This window comes from Festucalex cinctus, chromosome 12 (assembly GCF_051991245.1).
Source record: "Festucalex cinctus isolate MCC-2025b chromosome 12, RoL_Fcin_1.0, whole genome shotgun sequence".
Classification (NCBI taxonomy): Eukaryota; Metazoa; Chordata; class Actinopteri; order Syngnathiformes; family Syngnathidae; genus Festucalex; species Festucalex cinctus.
Genome location: NC_135422.1, coordinates 23240214 through 23261734, shown reverse-complemented (window position 1 = coordinate 23261734; position 21521 = coordinate 23240214). Strand labels below are relative to the sequence as shown.

The following is a 21521-nucleotide window of genomic DNA, read 5'->3' as shown; positions in this document are numbered from 1 at the left end:
TCTGCAACCGTTCTTTGCAGTTGAGAGGCTGCATCAAAGCCTTCTGTATGCTCTAGCATTAAAAAAAAAAACACAAACAAAAAAACGTATAAATACGTCTTTGGGACACTTAGAACATTAAAAACGTATTTATACGTTATTGGGAGTAAATGAGTTTTATTATAATCCCTCAAGAGGAAGTGAAAACTCTCGTTGTGCTGTATGTTTCTGAGCTGTACACCACAGAGAATCAGATCACGCACACAAGGCGAGGTGTCAGAATAAAAGTGGTGCACTAACAATGCTGCACTTCATGGGATGGGGATGGTGCCCAGCTCATGGGCCCCTCAACAGTAGCTAGACAGCAGACTAGCATTTCTCAAACGACTGCAGTTGTTGCTATTTTTACACTTACAGTATACTTACAAAATACTGTATATTAGAAATATCGTTAAGACACACAATAATTATGATTCAAACTCTGAAGTTCTGTATAACGATGTAATATATCAGCATTCTCAAAAACTACAGACTGTCCATATTTTTGGAACTTTCTGGTATTCACTCTGATTTTTGGCTGTTCTTGGTATTAGGCCATCTTAGCTCCATTGCTCCTCAACTCTTTACCATCCACATAAAAACTGTGCATAATAAGGATTATTCACATCAAGGTTTAGTGTGCGGCGGTTGCAAGCAGGTGAGTTCCTGGAGGATTTAAGAAGCTGTAAAACCCTCTTTGGTCCCATAATTTTATTCTGATTCGGCTTTAAGGTTTTGCATCCTAAACCGGAAAATTAGTATGGCAACAAAGTGACAAAGTCAGAGCAAAGCTGGCAGACAAGTAGCCTAAAGCTCTTACGCCTTGTAACTGACACATTGATCGTGTGTGACTGGAAAATGCTTCCATCTTGTTTAATCACTTCATATTGCTTTTTTCTTTTTTTAATTAACATAATAAACATGGATCTAAAAAGTCTACACAACCCTGTTCAACTGCTAGGTTTTTGATATATACAGAAATGAGACCAAGGCAAATCATTTTTAAAATCTTCATCTACCATTAATGTGGTTATACCTGTATAACAATAGATAGTTCCCTTATGACGTCACCATGTCGTGCGACCACCAAACAAGTGTTCTTTTTCATAATCAATATGGTTGTACTAAGCTTACAGAACTTGTAAATTGGGATTCTTATTTTAACAGATGTGTTGCTTTTAAATATTCTAAACATGACGACGACGATATTGTGGCAGTTTTTATATCACGATATTGCAATTATCGTTATATCCCTACGAAGCATGTGAAGAACCAGCCAGGCAGCGAACCGATTGGATATTGACAGCGCGGGCGAATTGGTTTTTGCACGCGTAGAGTGACGTCACAGAAAGTCAAATCCATTCTGGGTGTTTCAAGCTGATCAGACTGAGACACATCCTGTTTAAATCGGACATGAAACTACATCCTGCATGTGGTTTCAATCTGAACTGCGAAAATTGGATTTCACGTGCTTTGTGACTGTTCAGACAAAAAATAAGCCATCCACTTTCAATCTGGATGTGCGAAAAATCAGATTTGGGCTGCCAACTGAGCAAGGCCTTAAATGCCCAGCTGATTGGGATGCCAAACAGGTGTGCACCGGAGGCTCCGCCCAGCCACCAGGGCCATGCAAGGACTGGTAAAATACAGCTTGTGTCCAAATTCACACAATTTGTCGGCTGCATGACATCACACCCGGGACGACTCGACAGCATGCACGGACTTACAGATGAATAGATTGTCAATGTTGCTTGTCGGTAGTGCATTGACTGACACTCCATTCACGTGTAAGTATGCGCGTGTTGTCGAGTCGCGCCGGGAGTGACGTCATGCAGTCGACAAATTCGGCCTTCGGAGGACCCAAACTTGTGAAATTTGGCACAGAGTCGTCAGCAACAGAACATTAGATCATGACTGGTGTAAACGATGTGACAATAATGAGGTGGCAGCCTCTCTAACTTGTTTGGTGATTATTAACATGATCAGGAAGTTGAGAAGGGTACCTGCTTAATTGAATGCACCTGTGGATGGATGGCAGGTCTTTGGACTGCTCTCTTGCCACTTGCCTTACGTTCTGCAGAGCCATTGTTTTGTTAAACTCTTCCCTGAATGGAACAGAAACTGCAATTGACTTATTTTTGTTAATCTCATATATATTTTAAAACAAAAATATATAATAGCAAATATGAAATCATATGAGAACACCTTTATGATCATAGTAAGCCTATGTTGTTGTCGTGTGGGGATTCATATCTCCCATTATCCTCTTTCCCTTTTCTTCTGACCACCACCCTTTCTTTGCTTTTGTATTTCAGACTCCTGAATACTGAATAGCACATAAAATATTCATAGCAACCCACCAGAATACACACACATTTACACACATGCCAGGGCTCCATAGTGCGACCGATCTGTTCGCACATGCAGTCTGATTTCTCACGGGTACGACAAAGCGACACTGAAAGCCACCATTTTGTTCAACAAGGCACATAAAGAAACATTGTGGGCTAAACGTGTTGGGGGAGATGTGCGGGTGTCGGTCGATCGCACATCCAGTCCACGGGGTTCAAGCCAGCCATTCTGGGAAATAAATAAATAAATAAAAATAAAAGTGAACTGCAATCTCTAAACCAGACATTAAGGGGGCGATCGGCGTCCGAGGGCACAGTCAGTTTTACTGTAATCAGAGCTTCAAAAGATGCACAACGCAGGAACTAAGACCGAACAGTAGATGGCAGTAATGCACCTTATATTAATGAATGTGAACCAGTAAGGGCAACGTTGACAAATAAAAACAAACTATATCAAATGAGTGATTTCCTTTCCAGTACTTGTTGCAGAGTTTTGAAAATAGCTACGTACAAACAATTCCCCCCAACTGAAATGCATTAAAATAACTGTTGATAATACAAAAATGGAAAAGGGCAAAAAGATTAAGAGACTATAGCTTACGTAATAACCGTTGCTGTAACCTATCACTTTAATAAGAAATCTAATATGAACTTTCCATTGTTTCATAAATACTTAAATACCGAGAGCTGTGATGGAACATAAGCTAGCTGTTCTTTATTCTGGTGCCAGCACTGAGAAATTTGTAGGCCTCATGGCAGACACTTAGTCGGTGTGACCCGAATAAAAGTGAAGTACTTTAAATCCATATCCTGACTTGATCATCAAGTGAGTACCATGGACATGCTTTATTTGAACTCATTAGATATCCTGAGTGGTCAATGGAGGAGCAGCAAACAGAATGTGCCCTTGAGACTTAGCTGATTGCAATTAGTGGCCATAATTAAAAGCTGAAGGGGTCACATGTAAGATGTCCGACAACATCCTTGAGAGCAAAGCCAATATCCCAAAGGGTCATTGTGAGGCAGATGCTGTTTTTAATATTCACACAATTGCCTAGCTCTGGTCATACCCTCAGGGTGGCTCATTTATGAGGGTTATACTGTGCTGATGTACCTTTGAAGTGGGATCGACATGCACATTGTAATTGAGTGGATATTAAACGCATTCACATGCTATTCCTATTTTTTACTATTATTTTGATTCTGACTTGTTTTTGTCCTGCACATACTCCCACATAATACATTTGATTGACATTGTTCTAATTTCTATATGCTAAAAATAAATAATAAAAAATAAATGAATAAATAAATATTAAAAAAAAAAATAGAATAAATAAATTGTGGTACTATTTTTCCTCAATGCAAATAATTACAGTTTTCTTACAGTGCATTATTTGTCATCAAAAATTTCCCATTCATTTTCAGTGGGACAAAAATCAACATTCATCAGGCCACATCCATCATTAGTATTGCCATTCCATATCATGTCCTAGTTTTTGACAGGGCGGAGGTGGAAGCACGGCTGCAGTACTCATGCAACCTGTCCTCCATTTTGTGCCACTAACAATGAGTGTTTGCTGTGATGCGTCAAATGCAGTGGTGAAATTTTACGTACATAGTGTACATAACAAAAAGATGATTTTATCCCTTTAATTTTTCAATTTCAAGAATTATTTACAAAATCTTAACTTTCCAGAAATTGCTCACTTTTTTTTATATAGCTTTACACACTCCCACTTCCTCCTCACAATAAAACCTGCAATGAGAATATAAACAATGAATAAAAGATTATTTTACTTCAGCTTTTACAGTCTGTCACCAGCATTTTTATGTACACCTAAAATGTGTATGACAGGTCTATGAAAACAACTCTCATCATGACTTGTTACATGCAAAAGTATTTGACATTTCAACAAATATAGCAATAGCTATAAACAGGTAAACAAAATTGTATGCAATATCTCACTGGTCAAAAAAAAAAAAAAGCCAATGGTTAGAGAGCCGTAATAAATCTTTTATACTCCAGAGGAACAAACAAATTTGAGATTGGCTGTGAATCACAAAACCAGAAGAGAAAGAAATGAATTATATTGTTGTGACACATCGATTCAATATGGGTAAGTTGGCAAAAGTTTGAAATAACAGCGAGCAAAATGTGCATCAACAAAGTCAGATCATACCCCTCATAAAATACACAAATACTTGACTACATTACACCAACATACTTTGCAATTGATATTTAGAAAATGTACTCTGAACGTACTCATCTGCACAAGAAACACACAGATACCTCAAGGTGACACATGCTGAATTACACACCTGAAGAAATAACTGTTTCAATACAGTTATCTCTCACAAACAGGAGATGAACTTTTGAAGAAAGAAACTTTTATTAAACAATTAATCTGAACACATTAATTGAACACAACCATTTGATGGATGGTATTGTCTTACTTACAGTGGGCACTTTCATTGGTAGGCATCTACATTTTTGTTGATCATCCATTAATGTCATTGTGAAATAATAGTAACCAAACCTAATGTGGAAAAGTTGCATTCACGTACTATATACGGTTGCATGTGATGAGTGTTCTCTAAATGCAAATAATTGTTAGATGAGTCAATGCTAAATGTTGTGAAAGAGCTGAATGAGTCTGTTGGAATGATGATGCTGCAGAACATCACAGAGAGGTGGAGGATTGTTCATGATTACTTATTTTGTTATGGTCAGTGATATTGTATTTCTCACTCATTCAAACCTCTTTGGGTTTCAGCATCCATGGTGGATGACAACATTTTTTTTTTTTTTTTTACAAGACTTCCACTATATATATATATATATATATATATATATATATATATATATATATATATATATATATATATATATATATATATAAAATTGGCTGGCAACCAGTCCAGGGTGTCCCCCGCCTACTGCCCAGAGTCAGCTGAGATAGGCGCCAGCACCCCCCGCGACCCTTGTGAGGAATAAGCGGTCAAGAAAATGTATATATATATATATATATATATATATATATATATATATATATTTATTTTTTCCTTTGTATGGAGAATGCCACAAAAGAAAACATGCCCAAAAAAGACTTTTTTTTTCTTTTTTTCTTTTTTTTTTTTTACAAGACTTCCAGTATATTTTTTATTTTTTTTCTCCCTTTGTATGGATGCCACAAAAGAAAAAAAGCATGCCCAATAATGCCAGACATCCACCATTGTTTTTATTTTTAATCTGATAATAATGTTACGTGGACAGGATGTCTCTACAAAAGACATTCTAGTGCAGGTGAAGGGAACCTCGGGATCGGCTGTCCCGCCTGTTTCCATGTCTCTCTCCAACACAGCTGACTCGTTATCATTATCATCATCATCATCATCAGCAAGCGAGCCAGTTAATCAAATCAGCTGTATTGGTGGAGGGAAACATGGAAGACAGGCAGGACAGTGGCTCTCGAGGTGAGGACCAGGGTTCCCTACCCCTGACAAAGAGAAATACAATGCAAGGTTTTCTCATGGTTGCCGTTGCTGTTACTAAATTATAAGTAATCCATGATTGCCATCTGGTGGCAAAAAATGATAATGCCTCTTAAAAGAACTAGCCATTCCTTTAACAAAAAATAAATAAAAAAATAATAAAATTAAAAAAAACTTATGCCAAATAATCAGGATTTACAGTGCAAATTGAAGAAGAGCAATGTCACATCAAGCTTCAACAATGGAACCACTCAGATAAAATGATGTCCCAGTCTGACTGTATACTTGGATCGTTATATTAATTTCTGTATTTGACCCTGCTTTTTGTTGTGAACTGAATGTTTTGCAAGGTGTGCTGCAATTGTTCCTACCTGCTTCCAGAATTTCAAAGAAAGAGGACTCATTCAATTTCGAAGATTAGAAACAATCTGTTTGTTCCAGCCCAACATGTATTAACTCGCACACGGATGCTAAAAGAGGCTAGTAATTGACCACTGTAAAAGATCGAAATGACAAATATACTCCCAAATGATAAAAGGATACAACACCCATCATAAAACTTAAGCACTATATAATTTTTATCTTTGTATGTTCTTTTCTTAGCAGCCCTTTGTTTATGTTTTTCCATATTTTGAAATCAGTGCTGCAAAAATCTAAAGAAAAAAGCAACATTCAGGAGTTGATACTGCAATAATACTATACTAATATTAATGGGAGATATGCCACGGAGGAGGCGGGACTTCCGTATGTCATACACCTACACTGTTTCCCATTACTGTTTGCATCATATAGGCCGCCACCTCATATTTGCAGTTCCACCCTTGTGCTCCTCAATTGCGTGTTCCCGTCGATGGTTGCGAGTGTGTAATGTGTCTCTCAGTTCTCCAAAGCATTTCAGAGAACTGAGCTCTCCAATCAAGACGATTCAATACACATCTCGATACATGGAGTACGATCTGATACAAGGACGGTTTGATTTTAAAATGGGACGATTCGGTTCGATTCAGTAGGATTACGATTCGATTTGTGCAACAATTATTTGATTACTCGACAACTAGTCAATTGTAAAATTCGTTTAGAATTATTTTTGGTACTCCATTCATTGCTTTATTATCTTAATATAAAATTATCAAAATCTCATATTTTCCACATTTGCAAACATCTGCTTTTATTTTGGAAAACAGTGATCAACATTTTTGCATATACTGTATAATGCTCCGACATGTTACAGACCAAATTTGTAAATCAGCCTATTAAAATGCTATTTTAAGATGCATTTGCTTATTTTCCATCCATCCATTTTCTTGACCGCTTATTTCTCACAAGGGTCGTGGGGGGTGCTGGAGCCTATCTCAGCTGGCTTTGGGCAGTAGGCGGGGGACACCCTGGACTGGTTGCCAGCCAATCGCATCTGCTTATTTTGTCATGTTTAATTTATTCTGCGCTGATTTTTTGTCTTTTAAATGTCTGACTCACTGAGGACTCGGGTTCGAGTCCAGGCCTTCCTGGGTGGAGTTTGCATGTTCTCCCTGTGCCCACGTGGGTCTTCTCCGGGTACTCCATTCTCCTCCCACATTCCAAAGACATGCATGGCAGGTTAATTGACTTGTCCCTAGGTGTGCTTGTGAGTATGGATGGTTGTTTATCTCTGTGTGCCCTGCGATTGGCTGGCAACCAGTCCAGGGTGTCCCCCGCCTACTGCCCAAAACCAGCTGAGATAGGCTCCAGCACCCGCGTGACCTTTGTGAGGAATAAGCGGTTAAGAAGATGGATGGATGGATGAAAAATCTCTGAAAAAGCTTGAAATTCAAAGAAAAATGCTAAAAAAATAAATAAATAAATAAATTAAAGTATGACAGTGTTTCACCCACAGATTTTCAGAGGTTCAAAACGGTCACAAGATGAGTTTAAAAACAAAACAAAAAAAAGGCATTTTGGCATTGTTCTCCCTGGGCATTGATTTGTTTCCCATTTTTTAAACCTGTACACTCTGAACATTCTCAGAAGTTTAAAAAAAATAATATTTGCAAACCTGAAACCTGGGTTCGGAACTCCAAAAAGCATATTAAATCATTCAAAAAGCCAACAATTTTTTTAAATTTAATTTTACAGTGTTTCACCCACAAATTTCCAGAGCATCAAAACGGTCACAAGCTGAGTTTGTCCTACAAACACCGGCGCACCGTAACGCAATCTGGTTGGCAGAGCACTTAGTGACGGATTTCCCCATCTGCGCGTGTTTAGTGAATTAGGCGCTCGCAGATTGCTCCATTTTTGCCGGTTAGCGCCGTGCAAAAGCGACGCAAACCTTTAGTGAATAGGCCCCTGTGACTCCTGGCTTGTTGCTCCCTTTACCTCTTTTATTTTCTGTGGGCTGTGACTCAGAAATATCCTCTTTTATCCCGTCCTCTGTGTCCTGGCTTGAGACTCCCTCTGTCTCAAGATCATCAATGGATGGTGAGTCCATTTCAGAAGCTCTGCAGAAGCCTGATGACGATCCTGATCGTTAGAATCAGGTTAAAGTGCAAGACTCCAGGACCAGGATTGGGAATAATAATTTACATGGTGCAAAGGCGACAGGAGCACCAAATTATGAAATAAATAGTCATATAATTCAATACTTAAATAAATATATATTGTAATAATTAGGCAACCAGTCCAGGGTGTCCCCGGCCTACTGCCCAGAGCCAGCTGAGATAGGCGGCAGCACCCCCCGCGACCCTTGTGAGGAATAAGCGGTTAAGAAAATGGATGGATGGATGTAATAATTAGATAAATACTCAAGTATGTATGAGACATTGTTATTTATTTACATGCTAATTTATTTATTTAATTTGGGCACATCAGTTTGGAACTTGGAATGGCCGCTTATATGGAATATAATAAAGGGCCTTTATGTCTTTTCAACTCATGAGTCCTATTTCCTTCATGAGCTCCGGGGGGAAAAACACTTCTTTAACGAGGGCAGCAGTGACAAGTATTGTCCCGTTAATACATGTACACACAGCAGAGAGATTAGGTTATTGAATCTGCCTCGGGTGCTTCATGATAAATGCAATTCTGATAGACATTTGTAATCTAGTTCATGTGGTGCTCTTTGTTTATATTGTTGTTAAGGGGTAATTTTAGAATAATGTATAGAACATTTTGTTTAGGTTTTCTGAGTTAAATAGTTATACAAAATTGAGGTCTATAAAATCTGAATGTTGTGAAAATCCCTTGCTTGTGTTTTTGTCTTGAGTTTTGGTTTGACGAGCACCTGAAAAACAATAACCAAATGTACTGTCGGAGAAACAGTGATTAAGTGGGGACATGATGAGTGAATGCTCTGCTAACCCTTTCTATCAATATTTAACGTTGCTAAATGAATGATTGAGATCGTTTCTTTGCTTCATACTTGATATCTGTTCCCATTCTAAATGGGGGCAACTGGATGAACATAAAATGGAAAAAGATGATATATTTCCAGTGTTCCGTACAAGTTGTCTACATCGGTGGGGTCAAGTTGACATGAAGGTAGGAGGAGGGTGAAAAGAACAAACTAAATCATTTAGACTACATGCGCTCAACTTTGTCAGAATTTCAGAGGCTGAAGCTCCGCCCATTGTTTTATTAAGCGTGTGTAGAAGTCCATGATGAGAGGCTCAGTCTTGTCCAGCAGCTGCAGCTGTCGTCTCTCAGCTCCTCCCGTTCTTTGGAAAACACGTTGACTGTAAAAATGGCCACAGCTGGTAAGGTAAGTGATATAGCCATGAATATTGCTTATGTATGTAACTACAGTAATACGAATGAATATCATATGCCAAATGAGATCCCCAATGGTGTACTTTGTGAGAGTTTGAGGATTTTTCAGTAATTCTATCCGAGTTCTTTGATGTACTGTATTTATCGTATCTGTTGACACACAAGAGGGGAAGCATGTTACCAGCATGCAGTCACATTTTACAAGCGCTATTGTTTGTAAAAGACAACTCCAAAGGTCATTTAACAATAAAGAACCTTACTCTACTTGGGTTTTATTTATTTGTTTACCCTTTGCCTCTTGCACTATTTTGACCTTTGGAACTGCCATATGGCCTGCGACCACAATATGTATTGTAGTTTATAGAGCCTACTGACTAAAGTAGGTAACTTAGTGTTTAGTGTCTCTTACCATGTTATGCCAGTCACAAATTAGAGTACAATACGGCAGCAACATTTTTGACAAACAGATTATTTTATAAATAAAAATGATCTTTTCAAGACAAACATTAAATATTAAGACTACAGTCTGCTTTTTGTTGTACACAAGATGTCTTCAAGAAAGATGACCGTATGCAATGTCTAGGCTCCGTAGTAATTATATTACACATCTAACTTTTATTCCACGAAGACGCAGGCAAATGAGTAAAAATTTAGCAAGTTCAGGTTCAAAGCAACCCAAGTCATTGTTCCTTTTTTTTTCTTCTGCTCTCAAGGTAATCAGGTGTAAGGCAGCAGTGGCCTGGGAACCACACAAACCTTTGACGATCGAGGAGATTGAGGTTGAGCCACCACAGACCAATGAAGTCCGCGTCAAGGTGAGAAAAAGAGGATTCCACCTTATTTGTTTGTATTGCACACAAAATAAAAACACAACATTCTCTACTCAAATGAAGTTTTTAGCTTTTAGGTACAAATTCAGGATGAACCTCATATGCATTAAAATCTATAACAGATGAAGTTAATTTGACCTCTTAACGCACGTAAATACGTACATATCTAGGACACATGTCCTAGATATGTGTTGTACTCAATACAAACTGAACACCGCCTCCCTATGTTTAGTTGTAACTCAGATTACAGCAAGCAGATGTGTCCCAACGTGACCTTCTGGATGGTTCATTTGTTAGCAACAATTCAGACATGTAGTTAGGCACTAAACTTGTGGGCCTGTGAAGTGCTTTGAGACTTGTGATTGAGGGCTATAGAAATAAATTTGCCTCGACAAAACCATTCTGGACTGTTTACATTGATACCAATAGAAAAAAAACAAAAAAAAAACTTGAGTTGCTAAAATCTTTTCTCACCGCTTCAGCGAGTTTTCTCATCTTTTGGTATGACAACTGCATAGAGAACAACAAAAATGTTCGAAGAAGAGTCAGAACTGACTGACTGACTGAAGAACTGCAGAAAGAACAATTGCACTCCTCCAGCATTAAACAAAGAAAATCTTTGAAACATGCTGCCTTTGTCGAGCAAACTAGAACAAGCGTAACAATGACAACAATGTGCAATATCTTTTATGTGGATTTAGACACGCTTAAATGTGATTTTCCAACATTTGACGTAGGTTCTAAGCATTTTTAGACCATATGTATTGATGCCCAAGTATTTATTTTGGGTATTATTTTCACAGGCATGTTGTTGGAATATGGGAGGAAGCCACACCACAAAGAGATTTTGGTACTAGAGATTTAAATTAGCTGACTGTGATCATGCAGACCTGTTTTAGCCATTATTTCATTGAGAGGCGTGTTGTTTTTCTTTCTTTAATTAACCTAACACTATGTTAAATGAATGTGCTACTAGCACCAACCACTCAATCAGGTGTTTTTACTGACCGTTTGTTCTCTTTGGAGCAGATTGTGGCAACAGGTGTCTGCCGCACGGACCTCTTCTACCTATATGAAACCGACAATAAAGACCTCTTCCCAATGGTGCTCGGCCATGAGGGAGCAGGCATTGTTGAGAGTGTCGGTCCCGGAGTCACCGAATTTCAGCCAGGTCAGTTTGTCGGGATCTCAGACCGCACATTTATTCCAAAACGTGAGGCAATTGGACACTGCACGGATGCTTGTGTGTTTGCTAGGGATGTAACGATATCCAAACGTCAAAATAGGATAATAATCGCGATATGTACCTCATGGATAGTACGATAATTATCATAATATTGTGGTGTGACTGGTGATATATACAAAAAGCTCACAATACTGTCTAAAAATTCATAGTGTAAAAAAGAAACAGATTTGGCCGTTCCTTTTATTGGCAAAGTATCAACTGAAGTGGGTGAAATGTAATGGGGGTTTTTTTGTTGTTGTTTTTTTTGTATGTTGAAAAATATTTGTTGGTATGACTGATTCATGGGAGCGATAACTGCTGCAGTATGTTCGGTTACAACATAAAACAACATAGAACAATAATCGGACTAGGTTTTCTTTTTGGACCTTTTTAATAGCCTGCTTTAATGAATAAAATAAACGAGCATTTGCATGTAAACTCGAGTAGTTAGCCCAATGCTAATTACCTGAGGTCATTATATACATCTTGTTCAAATAGTACCAGTAACATTACGAAAATAAACGAGCTGCAATCACTTAATATTGAAGCACTTACTTGAGAATGCACGCACACGTGAGTCGAGTCCATTTGTGCAGGAACTCAACGTGTTGCATCAAAAATTAAATGAAACTGCACTAATAAACTAAACCACCAGATGGTGCTGGAACTCCACAAATGGAATACAACCTGGCCTTTTTCACAGCGGTGTGGCTTTTAATATCGTGACATGACAACAATGATATTGTGGCAATTTTAATGTCGCAATATTGCCGTTATTGTTACATCCCTAATGTTTGCATCACTTGAGCATTGTTTTTGTCTTTTAGGAGACAGAGTTATCCCCCTGATCATTTCCCAGTGTAGAGAGTGTCGCTACTGTAAGAGTCCCAAGACTAACCAGTGTGAAAAAGCATGGTGAGCTGCACATGTAACCACATTTTTTCCCCCTTAAAGTAGATCCTAAATGAAGTACAAGTTCTAGGATGTGATTTATTTTTTCCAATTAAGCAGCTTCCCCTCCCTTTCCTAAAACCAATTTGGTCATTTGCAGCCATACTTCTTAACGTACCAATCTCTCAGTGACCAAGCTCTCTCGTGGGCTTGCAGTTTGTTATAGCATCTTTAATGGTAGAACCTGCAGGGGTGTTTTCTTCCACCTTCATCTCGCTCAGTGGTTATCACAGTCATCCATTAGTTAACACTGGATAACTCCATTCCCTCCTATCTCCGCTCAGCCTCCTAATCATCCCTCCTATCTCTCCTACCTGCCTTTTATTGCCCATTGAGCGGCTGTACCTCCTCCAATATATGCATGTTTAGTATTATTGTTTTCCTAACCACTGTTTGAGCTTGTTTGTACTTAATTAGTGCCGGAAATTACTTTTTTTTTTTTTTTTTACCACTTTAAATGCTTTATTTCTAATTCTCACTGTTTCTTGACATTTGCCATCCCACCATGGCACTGTTCTAATGTTTCCTTTCCCTTTACTTTTACGGTTGGTCTGCTTTATTTTGTTATTCAACAGTTCGTGTCTCAATGTAATCAAATAAGTCTATGTATGCAACCCAAATTTAATTATTATTTTTTCCCCAAATATGACCTGTATATAATTTATTTTTTCATTATTTTTATTTTATTTTATTTTATTTTATTTTATTTTGTTTTATTTTGTTTTATTTTGTTTTATTTTATTTTATTTTATTTTATTTTATTTTATTTTATTTTATTTTATTTTATTTTATTTTATTTTATTTTATTTTTATTTATTTATTTATCTATTTTCAAATCCAACCTGGGTCACTTTCATATGTAGTCCTAGATCGGGCACGAATCCGAATTTTTGCAATACGACCACATTCTGAACAGCCAGGTCACATACATCCGACCTACGTGTCATCAAGGTGGATTAAGTTAACTAATCCACCTCTTAATAATAACAACATTAAATAATATTCAAAAAATAATATAAAAAATGCTATAAAACTGTGGCATTACAAAAAGAGAGGAATTTCACATATTTGAGGATGAGCACTATTATTATTATTTTTTTTAAAGACAGTAACCTGTATTTTCCAATACATTAACTCCACTACAATATAACATTTTAAAAACATGACGTCAACATAAAGTACCCTACCTTCATTCTAGGTGCACAGCACGATCTTGGCCCCTTTTCAATCTTCACTCGCTCTTTGTGGCAAAGCAAAATGACCTGTTTCCAACGTGCCCATATTTGGACATGCTGACATAGAAGCCTACCCGGAAGTAAAAATGGGATTTTGTTGCTCCGCAGCTCAACAAAATATATACTTCAATGTTGAGAAAGCCATGACTTTGCTCATTTTAAGGATGAGGAGGACACGAGCAGCAGAGAAAAGCTAATGGCTGGCTGGGTACTTGTATAGTTTAGTCATGCCGTTAAATGAATCCACCAAAATTAACTGTGTGCATGGGTGGACTTTTCTTTCTTTTGGTATTCTCGTAGATACACACAGGTAGAAATTTGCGTTTGCGCCGTTGCTATGTTGTGTGCCAAAATGTGATCGAGAACCTACCTTGCACCACAGAACGGTTGACATACATGGAAGCATCCATCCATCCATCCATCCATCCATCCATCCATCCATCCATCCATCCATCCATCCATCCATCCATCCAAAGTACCTCTCGTGATTGGCTGTAGGAAAGCGACAGCACTCTATGTGGCACTGGCCACATTATGAAACGTGATATTAATCACATCCCAGGTGACATTTACGAAATTACAAGATAGCACCCCTCGACGCAAGAGCAGTGGCCATCCTGCAGGTCCTGTCCTCCTTGTGCCTAGCGAACTGAACTCCACCTCCCCTGATGTGCAGTGTCCTTTATGTCCCAGCTTTCATCTCGTGCTAATAAATCGAAGACTCAACTTGGAAAATGTGACTGGATTTCCATTAAATCGTACGTGAAACCAGAGGCTATGATGCCAAAAGCTAGTCAGTCTGGGGACTATTTTTCGAAATGCTCTGTTTGAGCCAAGATAATACTTGAATATTTACACCAACACTTCCATCTTGTCTAGGGATGTTGTTCCTCACAATGTGAGCCAAGCACCTACTTCCAAGTTAAGCTGCAAGGGAAAGAAGTTGCTGCAGTTTATGGGAATCAGTACCTTCTCGCAGTACAGTGTGGTTAACCAGATAGCTCTGGCCAAGATTGACCCTGCTGCCCCTTTGGATAAAGTCTGTCTCCTGGGCTGTGGGATCTGCACAGGATTTGGAGCGGCAGTCAATAATGCTCAGGTATGATCAGACAATACAGTCTCGTGCCTTTTTATGCCATTAAGGACACACAATTTCTGAGTATTTATCTTAATATTAACATTTTATAATTTGATATTGACAACTCTGATTCATTATCATACAATGCATGCATGCAGTAACGTAAACGATGCCGATAGCTGCCACCTTTAATTCATCAAATTAGTGAATTGATGGGATCTTTTGTTGTTATTGTTGTTGTTGTTTAAACACAATCATCTCAAAACTTGTAAAGGGAACTGTAGTGAGTATCGCTTTGCGTAATGAGCGTAATTAATGGGGGGGTAAAAAAAAATGGGTTAAAAAAATGAAATCAATTTTCTTTGTATGTGATATTAATTCATAAAATCATTATTTGATTTGAATGTCTCTTTTCCCTATAATTGAACTCATTCACTCCCACCAGCCATTCTCATGGAAGCAATGCCCTTGGCTGGCTGTTTTACTGGACTTTGACTGATTTTGCAAGGCCCACAGACTATTTATTGTGTTCTATTTCTATAAAAGCATGGAACCTCTGTCTTTAAAAAAAAAAGAAAAAAAAAAGAAAAGAAAAAAAGCATGAAACCTACCAAACGAAAGATTAGAGTTTCTTCTTTCACCAGGAAAGTATAGCAATTAGCATTTGAATATATGTTATATGTTCATCAATATTCACATTCCTGGTGAAAACACTGTCAAAAAGAGCTTGTTGCAACATGGCCCTGGCTGATCTCTTATACTCAGCTGCCACCTGCTGGCTATTTTTTGTAATAACAACCATTGCTTTAAGCCATTTCTTCATGTCAGAAGCTGCAGTAAAGCATTCTGTATGCGCTTGCATAAAACACACACACACATTATAATTTAAAAGTATTTTGTTACATTTATGAATGACCTGACTTATTGCACTTTAAGACAATTCAGATTTTTTTTAAATTTATATTTACAATTATTAAAATGGAATTATGAAAGTATTTCATCTCATCATTGCTGATGTCAGTGTTTGAATAACATTTAAGCAATTGTAACACGTAGTTTCATTAATGAACTAAATCAGTTACTGCAAAATTTAATTTGGACTTTAATGTTTGTGGTGTTTGTATTATTCCTTTGATATTTAACTCATTCACTCCCAGCCATTTTCACAGAAGCAATCCCGTTCGCTCCCGGCTGTTTTACTGGATTTTGATTGATTTTGCAAGGCCCACAGAATAGCTTTTTTTCCTAGATGGCCCTGGTTGATGTCCTTTGCTCTGCTGCCACCTGCTGGCCGTTTGTGTAATAACTACCATTTCTGCAACCGTTCTTTGCAGTTGAGAGGCTGCATCAAAGCCTTCTGTATGCTCTAGCATAAAAACAAAAAACAAAAAAAACAAAACGTATAAATACGTCTTTGGGACACTTCAAATATTTAAAAAAAAAAAAGTATTTCCACATTATTGGGAGCAAATGTGTTAAGAAGAATTGATGTTCCATAATGGATCAATAAAAGATCGAATAGAAGTGATTCAAATCAAATTGAACTGAACTCTTCGAAATGGAAGCGATTGATGAAATTAGAAATGTTACCCAGCCCCAGTAATGAATTACTTGTGAACTCGAAGGATAATGCCTGTATTACCTTCATCTACCACTAGTTTAAAAGGGGGCAACACGCTGTTTTTTGTTTTTAACTAAATTGGTGAAAATGTTCCAAAAATGAGTCAAAGCAAGATTTTTTTTTATTCCAGGTGCAACTGGACTCTTCTTGCGCTGTTTTTGGCTTAGGAGCTGTGGGCTTGGCTGCAATCATGGGCTGCAAATACGCAGGTGCCAAGAGAATTATCGCTGTGGATATCAACGCAGACAAGTTTGACAAAGCCAAGGAGTTTGGTGCCACCGACTTTGTAAACCCAAAAGATCACGACAAACCCGTCAGCCAAGTGATATCTGAGATGACGAATGGGGGAGTTGACTACTCGCTGGAATGTGTGGGGGATGTAAAACTCATGGTGAGGAACATTTTCTTCGAGAATGACATCAAATCATTTGCCAATATCTTGCAAAACAATCAGTGTCCTTTCCTGTCTTAGCGTACTGCCTTGGAGTCCTCCATACCCGCCTGGGGTGTGAGCGTGATCGTTGGCTGGACCGACAAGGAAGATTTCTCTGCTCGTCCTAACGATCTGATTGGCGGGCGTACATGGAAGGGTTCCGTGTTTGGAGGTAAACGAGCTGAGGGATTCTGCTGGAATCTCGTTCTGTCTATTGGCTTCTCTGGTATTTTGTGTCATTTCGGAATCAGGCTTTAAGGGTAAGGACGGCGTGGCTGAAATGGTTGTAGCCTACATGGACAAGAAAGTCAAACTGGATGAGTTCATCACTCACAAGATGCCTTTGGACCACATCAATGAAGCCATTGAACTGCTGAAGCAAGGCAAAAGGTATTTAAAAAGAAGATTTATTATGCAGTAAGTGATGCCTAACAGTATTCAAATCGATACTTTTGTTTTCCATCTTGTCTTTGTGTTCCACAGCATTCGAACAGTTCTGAGTGTTAGTCCACAATGAACCAATTGTTGAAGGGATCAAGGAATTTCATTGCCGTACCAACACACCTTTCCAAATTGTGTTGGATTCCTTCTCAGTTATTTGATTCGTCAAAACTTACCACTTCTTGCTGAATCAGCACACTCCAGCCATACGCATCAATGAATGCAAATATGGACATTAATCTTTTCATGACAACTCTTTATGCACGTTTTGAAACATGTTCAGTTGTTCGCTTGAAGCATAAGCTTGGCAATGTCAGAGCATCTGTTGTGAAAAATAAACGAAAGTGATTGGTGACTTCTCAGTGGTCTGGTTTTGTTTTGTACCATATGCTCAAAGGTTTTCCCTATCTACAGCAGCAGTGACCATACTGTCTGACTGGGACAAAAAATAAATACATGAATAAATAAATAAATACATGAATAAATAAATAAATACATACATACATACATACATACATACATACATAAATAAATACATAAATATTGTTAACCAGCACATAAAACGAGAAGGGTCTGATTGCAGACCGCAGACTGGGAACGGAACGCCCACGGAACGGAACGCCCACGGAACGGAACGCCCCTATGCTCTTCTTGATTGACGGAAAGTGACGCTGCTGTCGTGATCCAGTAGTGTTGTTCTCAACTTCTCTGCAGCGAGCGGTCGCCACGAGAACTACGAAACGAAATCATTCCATCCATTATCACAACCTCTTAGTTCTCAAAAAGTTCCCGGGGACGACACGAAATAATTTGTAAAATGACGAGTCGGGAGCATAAAGTAAGTGGACATGTATTTTATTTAATGAACATTAGCACATAGGTCGCTAAAGAAAAGTTCGTTTCCCGCACAGAAAGTTTGAAAAATGAATTGAAATGATTTAGTGGAACACAGCGTTATTCTTCCATATCTCTAGCGTTGAATTCCAATTGTTATTTTACATGAAACAATAGTTTGAACCTGTGTACCGTACAATATGATGACCTAAAAGTAGTAACTTGCAAATGGGGAATCCACCGTGACGCTGTGCGTAATGCAAAATGGTGTAAGCCCAATACATCACATATTTGCAGCAGATAGGCCTGTATAGCGTAGCTACGTAATTAATTACCATTAATGTATCGATGGGATTTGAATAATAACATAATTTTACTCTGTTGTGGCATGAACGTTAAGAAATCTTTACATGAGTCCAGTTTTTTGTATTTATGTTGGTATGTTTTTGGATTGTAATTGGCCAATTCTACAGTCGGATGACAAAAGATTTATACAAATAAAATGTGTTCTAATTTGCACTCAGCTTCATCGAACCGTCTATAAAGATGGACACCTACCAGCACCCATTTTGGAAGGCTTGAACCATTTGTGCCAAAGGTGGAGAGTTTGCATATGTTGTGGCACATCTGCAAACTCATGATAAGACGGCAATTTGTCATGAAGGTATGTTGTAGTTTGAAGTCCACTATAATCTATTTAAATTTTGTCAATATGGCAATTCTTTCTTAGTTGCCATGGTAAGCAATTTATATAAATATGAAAAAGAATGTATTGTTAGTTTTGTGAATGATGAATACATTTCGGTACAACCTAAAAAGTAAAAAAAAGATCTTCAAAGCATCCTGGATTGGCTGGATAGCCTTACTGCCCTAAGCTAGCTGTGATAGGCTCCAGCAATCCCCCCCCGCAACCATTAAGCGGTTAAGAAAATGGCTGGATGATAAGTCTTAAAAGCAGCACACACCATCTACTTTTAAAAAATACAATTACAATTATTTTTTTAAAGAGATAAATTGAAAACATTTAAAGTTCCTGAAAACACTGCAACCATTTAAACCCTATAAGATAGGTTTAGTCGTGTAATACTTGCTATTTCATCTTAAGCTCTCTTCAGTATCTTAAAGATGCAGTGGAATGTTTAAAATCTTAACATTAAAGCCTTTTCTATTAGTGGAGAGGCAGTTTGTGGAAATGTGAGCAAACTGTGCAATTTGTGACAAGTTTTTGTAATTGCGCATGCAAGTTGTGGTTACTACTTGGTGGCCGATATGCACAAAATCAAACAGCACGAGATCCTTGTATATTTTGTCTGAGTGTCATGGATCTATTTCTGAAGTCAAATTTCTGTTACAAGATCATTTTAAGGGCAAAGACTATTTTGAAGGTAATTCAGCCAAGAACTAATGCAAAACTACAATAAAGATGTTGACTCTAGTCTATACCATGTGTAATCACCAATCAAAACATTCTTTAAGGTCAATGCATAATGGAAAACATTTAACAGAATAACAGTTACATAGGTTTTTTTCTTTTTATAGTACGTCCGTGCATTACTGCAGTCCATTTGCATCTGCATAACAGGCTACAGTGGAATCTGAAATAGTAGATAATATGATGGAGTTTTGTTGTGAAGCTGCATTTTGGGCTCGACGGCAGCCGGCTGGCAGTCAGCTGCGTCTTAAAGGGTTTTTCATCCCTATGTGAAAGTTTCTGTGCATTTCAGTCCTTGACCCCGCCCACTTCATGCTGGGCGCCTGTTGTAATGGGAAAGCAACAGAGGATGTGTGGTGTGGTGCCGTGCCGGGCCAAGCATTTTGTGATAATTTTGACGTGACCGATGTGTGTGTGTGTCTCATATTATGAATCATGGTGTGCTGCTTTGATGAGGTGATGGAAGGAATCCAAGGCACAAACCTCGAGAAAAGGCAGATGTATATTTATAATGCAATGTATGGATCTTTGGTTTGTCACATGACTGTATATGTTAATGTGACCTACTTCTCTGTTATAATAGGTTCAAAACATGCAGATACGCCATCGTTTCATCATACCCTTTTGTTTTGAAGTTCAAGTAGATTGTGCCCCCTGCTGACCATTTCACAAATCACACTTCCTCTCTACTGTCCATCTAACTAACATTCATCCTTGTAATTTACCTGAGCCCGATGACTGCACAGATGCCTTTTTCATAAATATTTTAATATTTCTTTCAGCAAACAAAGACACTTTTCACTGTCAAATCAATCAACACGACACATTCAAGTACGTCCATTTAATTTGTGGGCTGATATTTAATTGAAAGAACATGAGAGCCACCTTGACACTGAGCTCCAGGAACAGTATTCTCTTGTTTGAACGTGTGCGAGCATCTACATGAAACCCAGACATGCTGGATGTCAATATGTCCGCTTAGTCCAGCCCTCCGAGCGCGTGTGCTCCAGTCCGGCCTACGCTTGGCTCAGAAAATGAGCCCGACCGTTATCTTCGAGGCGGCGGGTAAGGATCTCGCAGCCCGTGTCTGTGACCAGAAGGGTGTGTTCAAACTGAGCCGAGCGCTTCCCGTCTCTGGTGACCGCTGTCCAGCCGTCGGGCCAGGTCTCGTCTTGCCAGCCACCTGAGATATTCAATGCACAATGTTTCAAAACGAGTTTGTTGCATTTATGCAATATGCGATGATCTTACATTTGTGACATGCAATGTGACAAAATTAGTTTGACGCCTGTACGTACTATACTGGGAAAGTATAAGGTTCATATTTTGTCATACATCACAAAAGGATCCAAGATGCATACATACAATGAGGTGGACTGACAGACTAATTTTCAAAATAGCTAGTTTCAAAATAGTTTGACAGTTCCACGGGAAGTCATAAGAATGAGATTATTTAGGAAAAACTGCCAGCAGATGTCATGTGATGTCTATATGTGCCCTTCAAATGATTAGCAACCTGACCAAGGTGTAGGCCGCCTCTTGGTTCAGCCCTAATGAGGATCATTTGTATAAAACTGGGGTCAGCAACCTTTACTGTCAAGAGTCATTTTATGCTAAATAAATAAACAAAAATGTGTCTCGAGCGGCAAAACCCTTGAACATTGTGTGATGAAGGAAACTGTGTTAGTGTTTCTCTAATGTACTGACGGCCCAAAAGATAATTCAAGTTGCACCATATCGGAAAATTATACAGCATCCAATACTTTGGGATTCGTTTTCTTCTATCTTTTGTCTTCACTTTTTGGATTTTTGTGTGTAATTTCTCATACATTTTTT

General features: G+C 38.3%; 2 protein-coding genes across 4 annotated transcripts in view; one reads left to right on the top strand and one right to left on the bottom strand.

Moving 5' to 3' along the window:
* The first annotated feature begins 1773 nt into the window (after positions 1–1773).
* On the top strand, positions 1774–17774 carry LOC144031461 (alcohol dehydrogenase 1-like). Its single transcript, XM_077538637.1, has 10 exons — positions 1774–1805; positions 9479–9597; positions 10319–10420; positions 11465–11606; positions 12488–12575; positions 14726–14945; positions 16676–16936; positions 17018–17150; positions 17230–17368; positions 17462–17774. The coding sequence occupies exons 2-10, from the start codon at positions 9580–9582 to the stop codon at positions 17493–17495; spliced, it is 1137 nt and encodes a 378-aa protein (XP_077394763.1). The 5' UTR covers positions 1774–1805; positions 9479–9579; the 3' UTR covers positions 17496–17774.
* A 2658-nt stretch (positions 17775–20432) lies between these two features.
* Positions 20433–21521, bottom strand: part of metap1 (methionyl aminopeptidase 1) — a 17276-nt gene continuing 16187 nt past the window's right edge. For all 3 annotated transcript variants that reach the window (XM_077538757.1, XM_077538755.1, XM_077538756.1), the window contains one exon: positions 20433–20868. In XM_077538757.1, the coding sequence (XP_077394883.1) occupies positions 20702–20868 (167 nt within the window). In that variant the 3' untranslated portion in view covers positions 20433–20701. The remainder of the gene's footprint in view (positions 20869–21521) is intronic.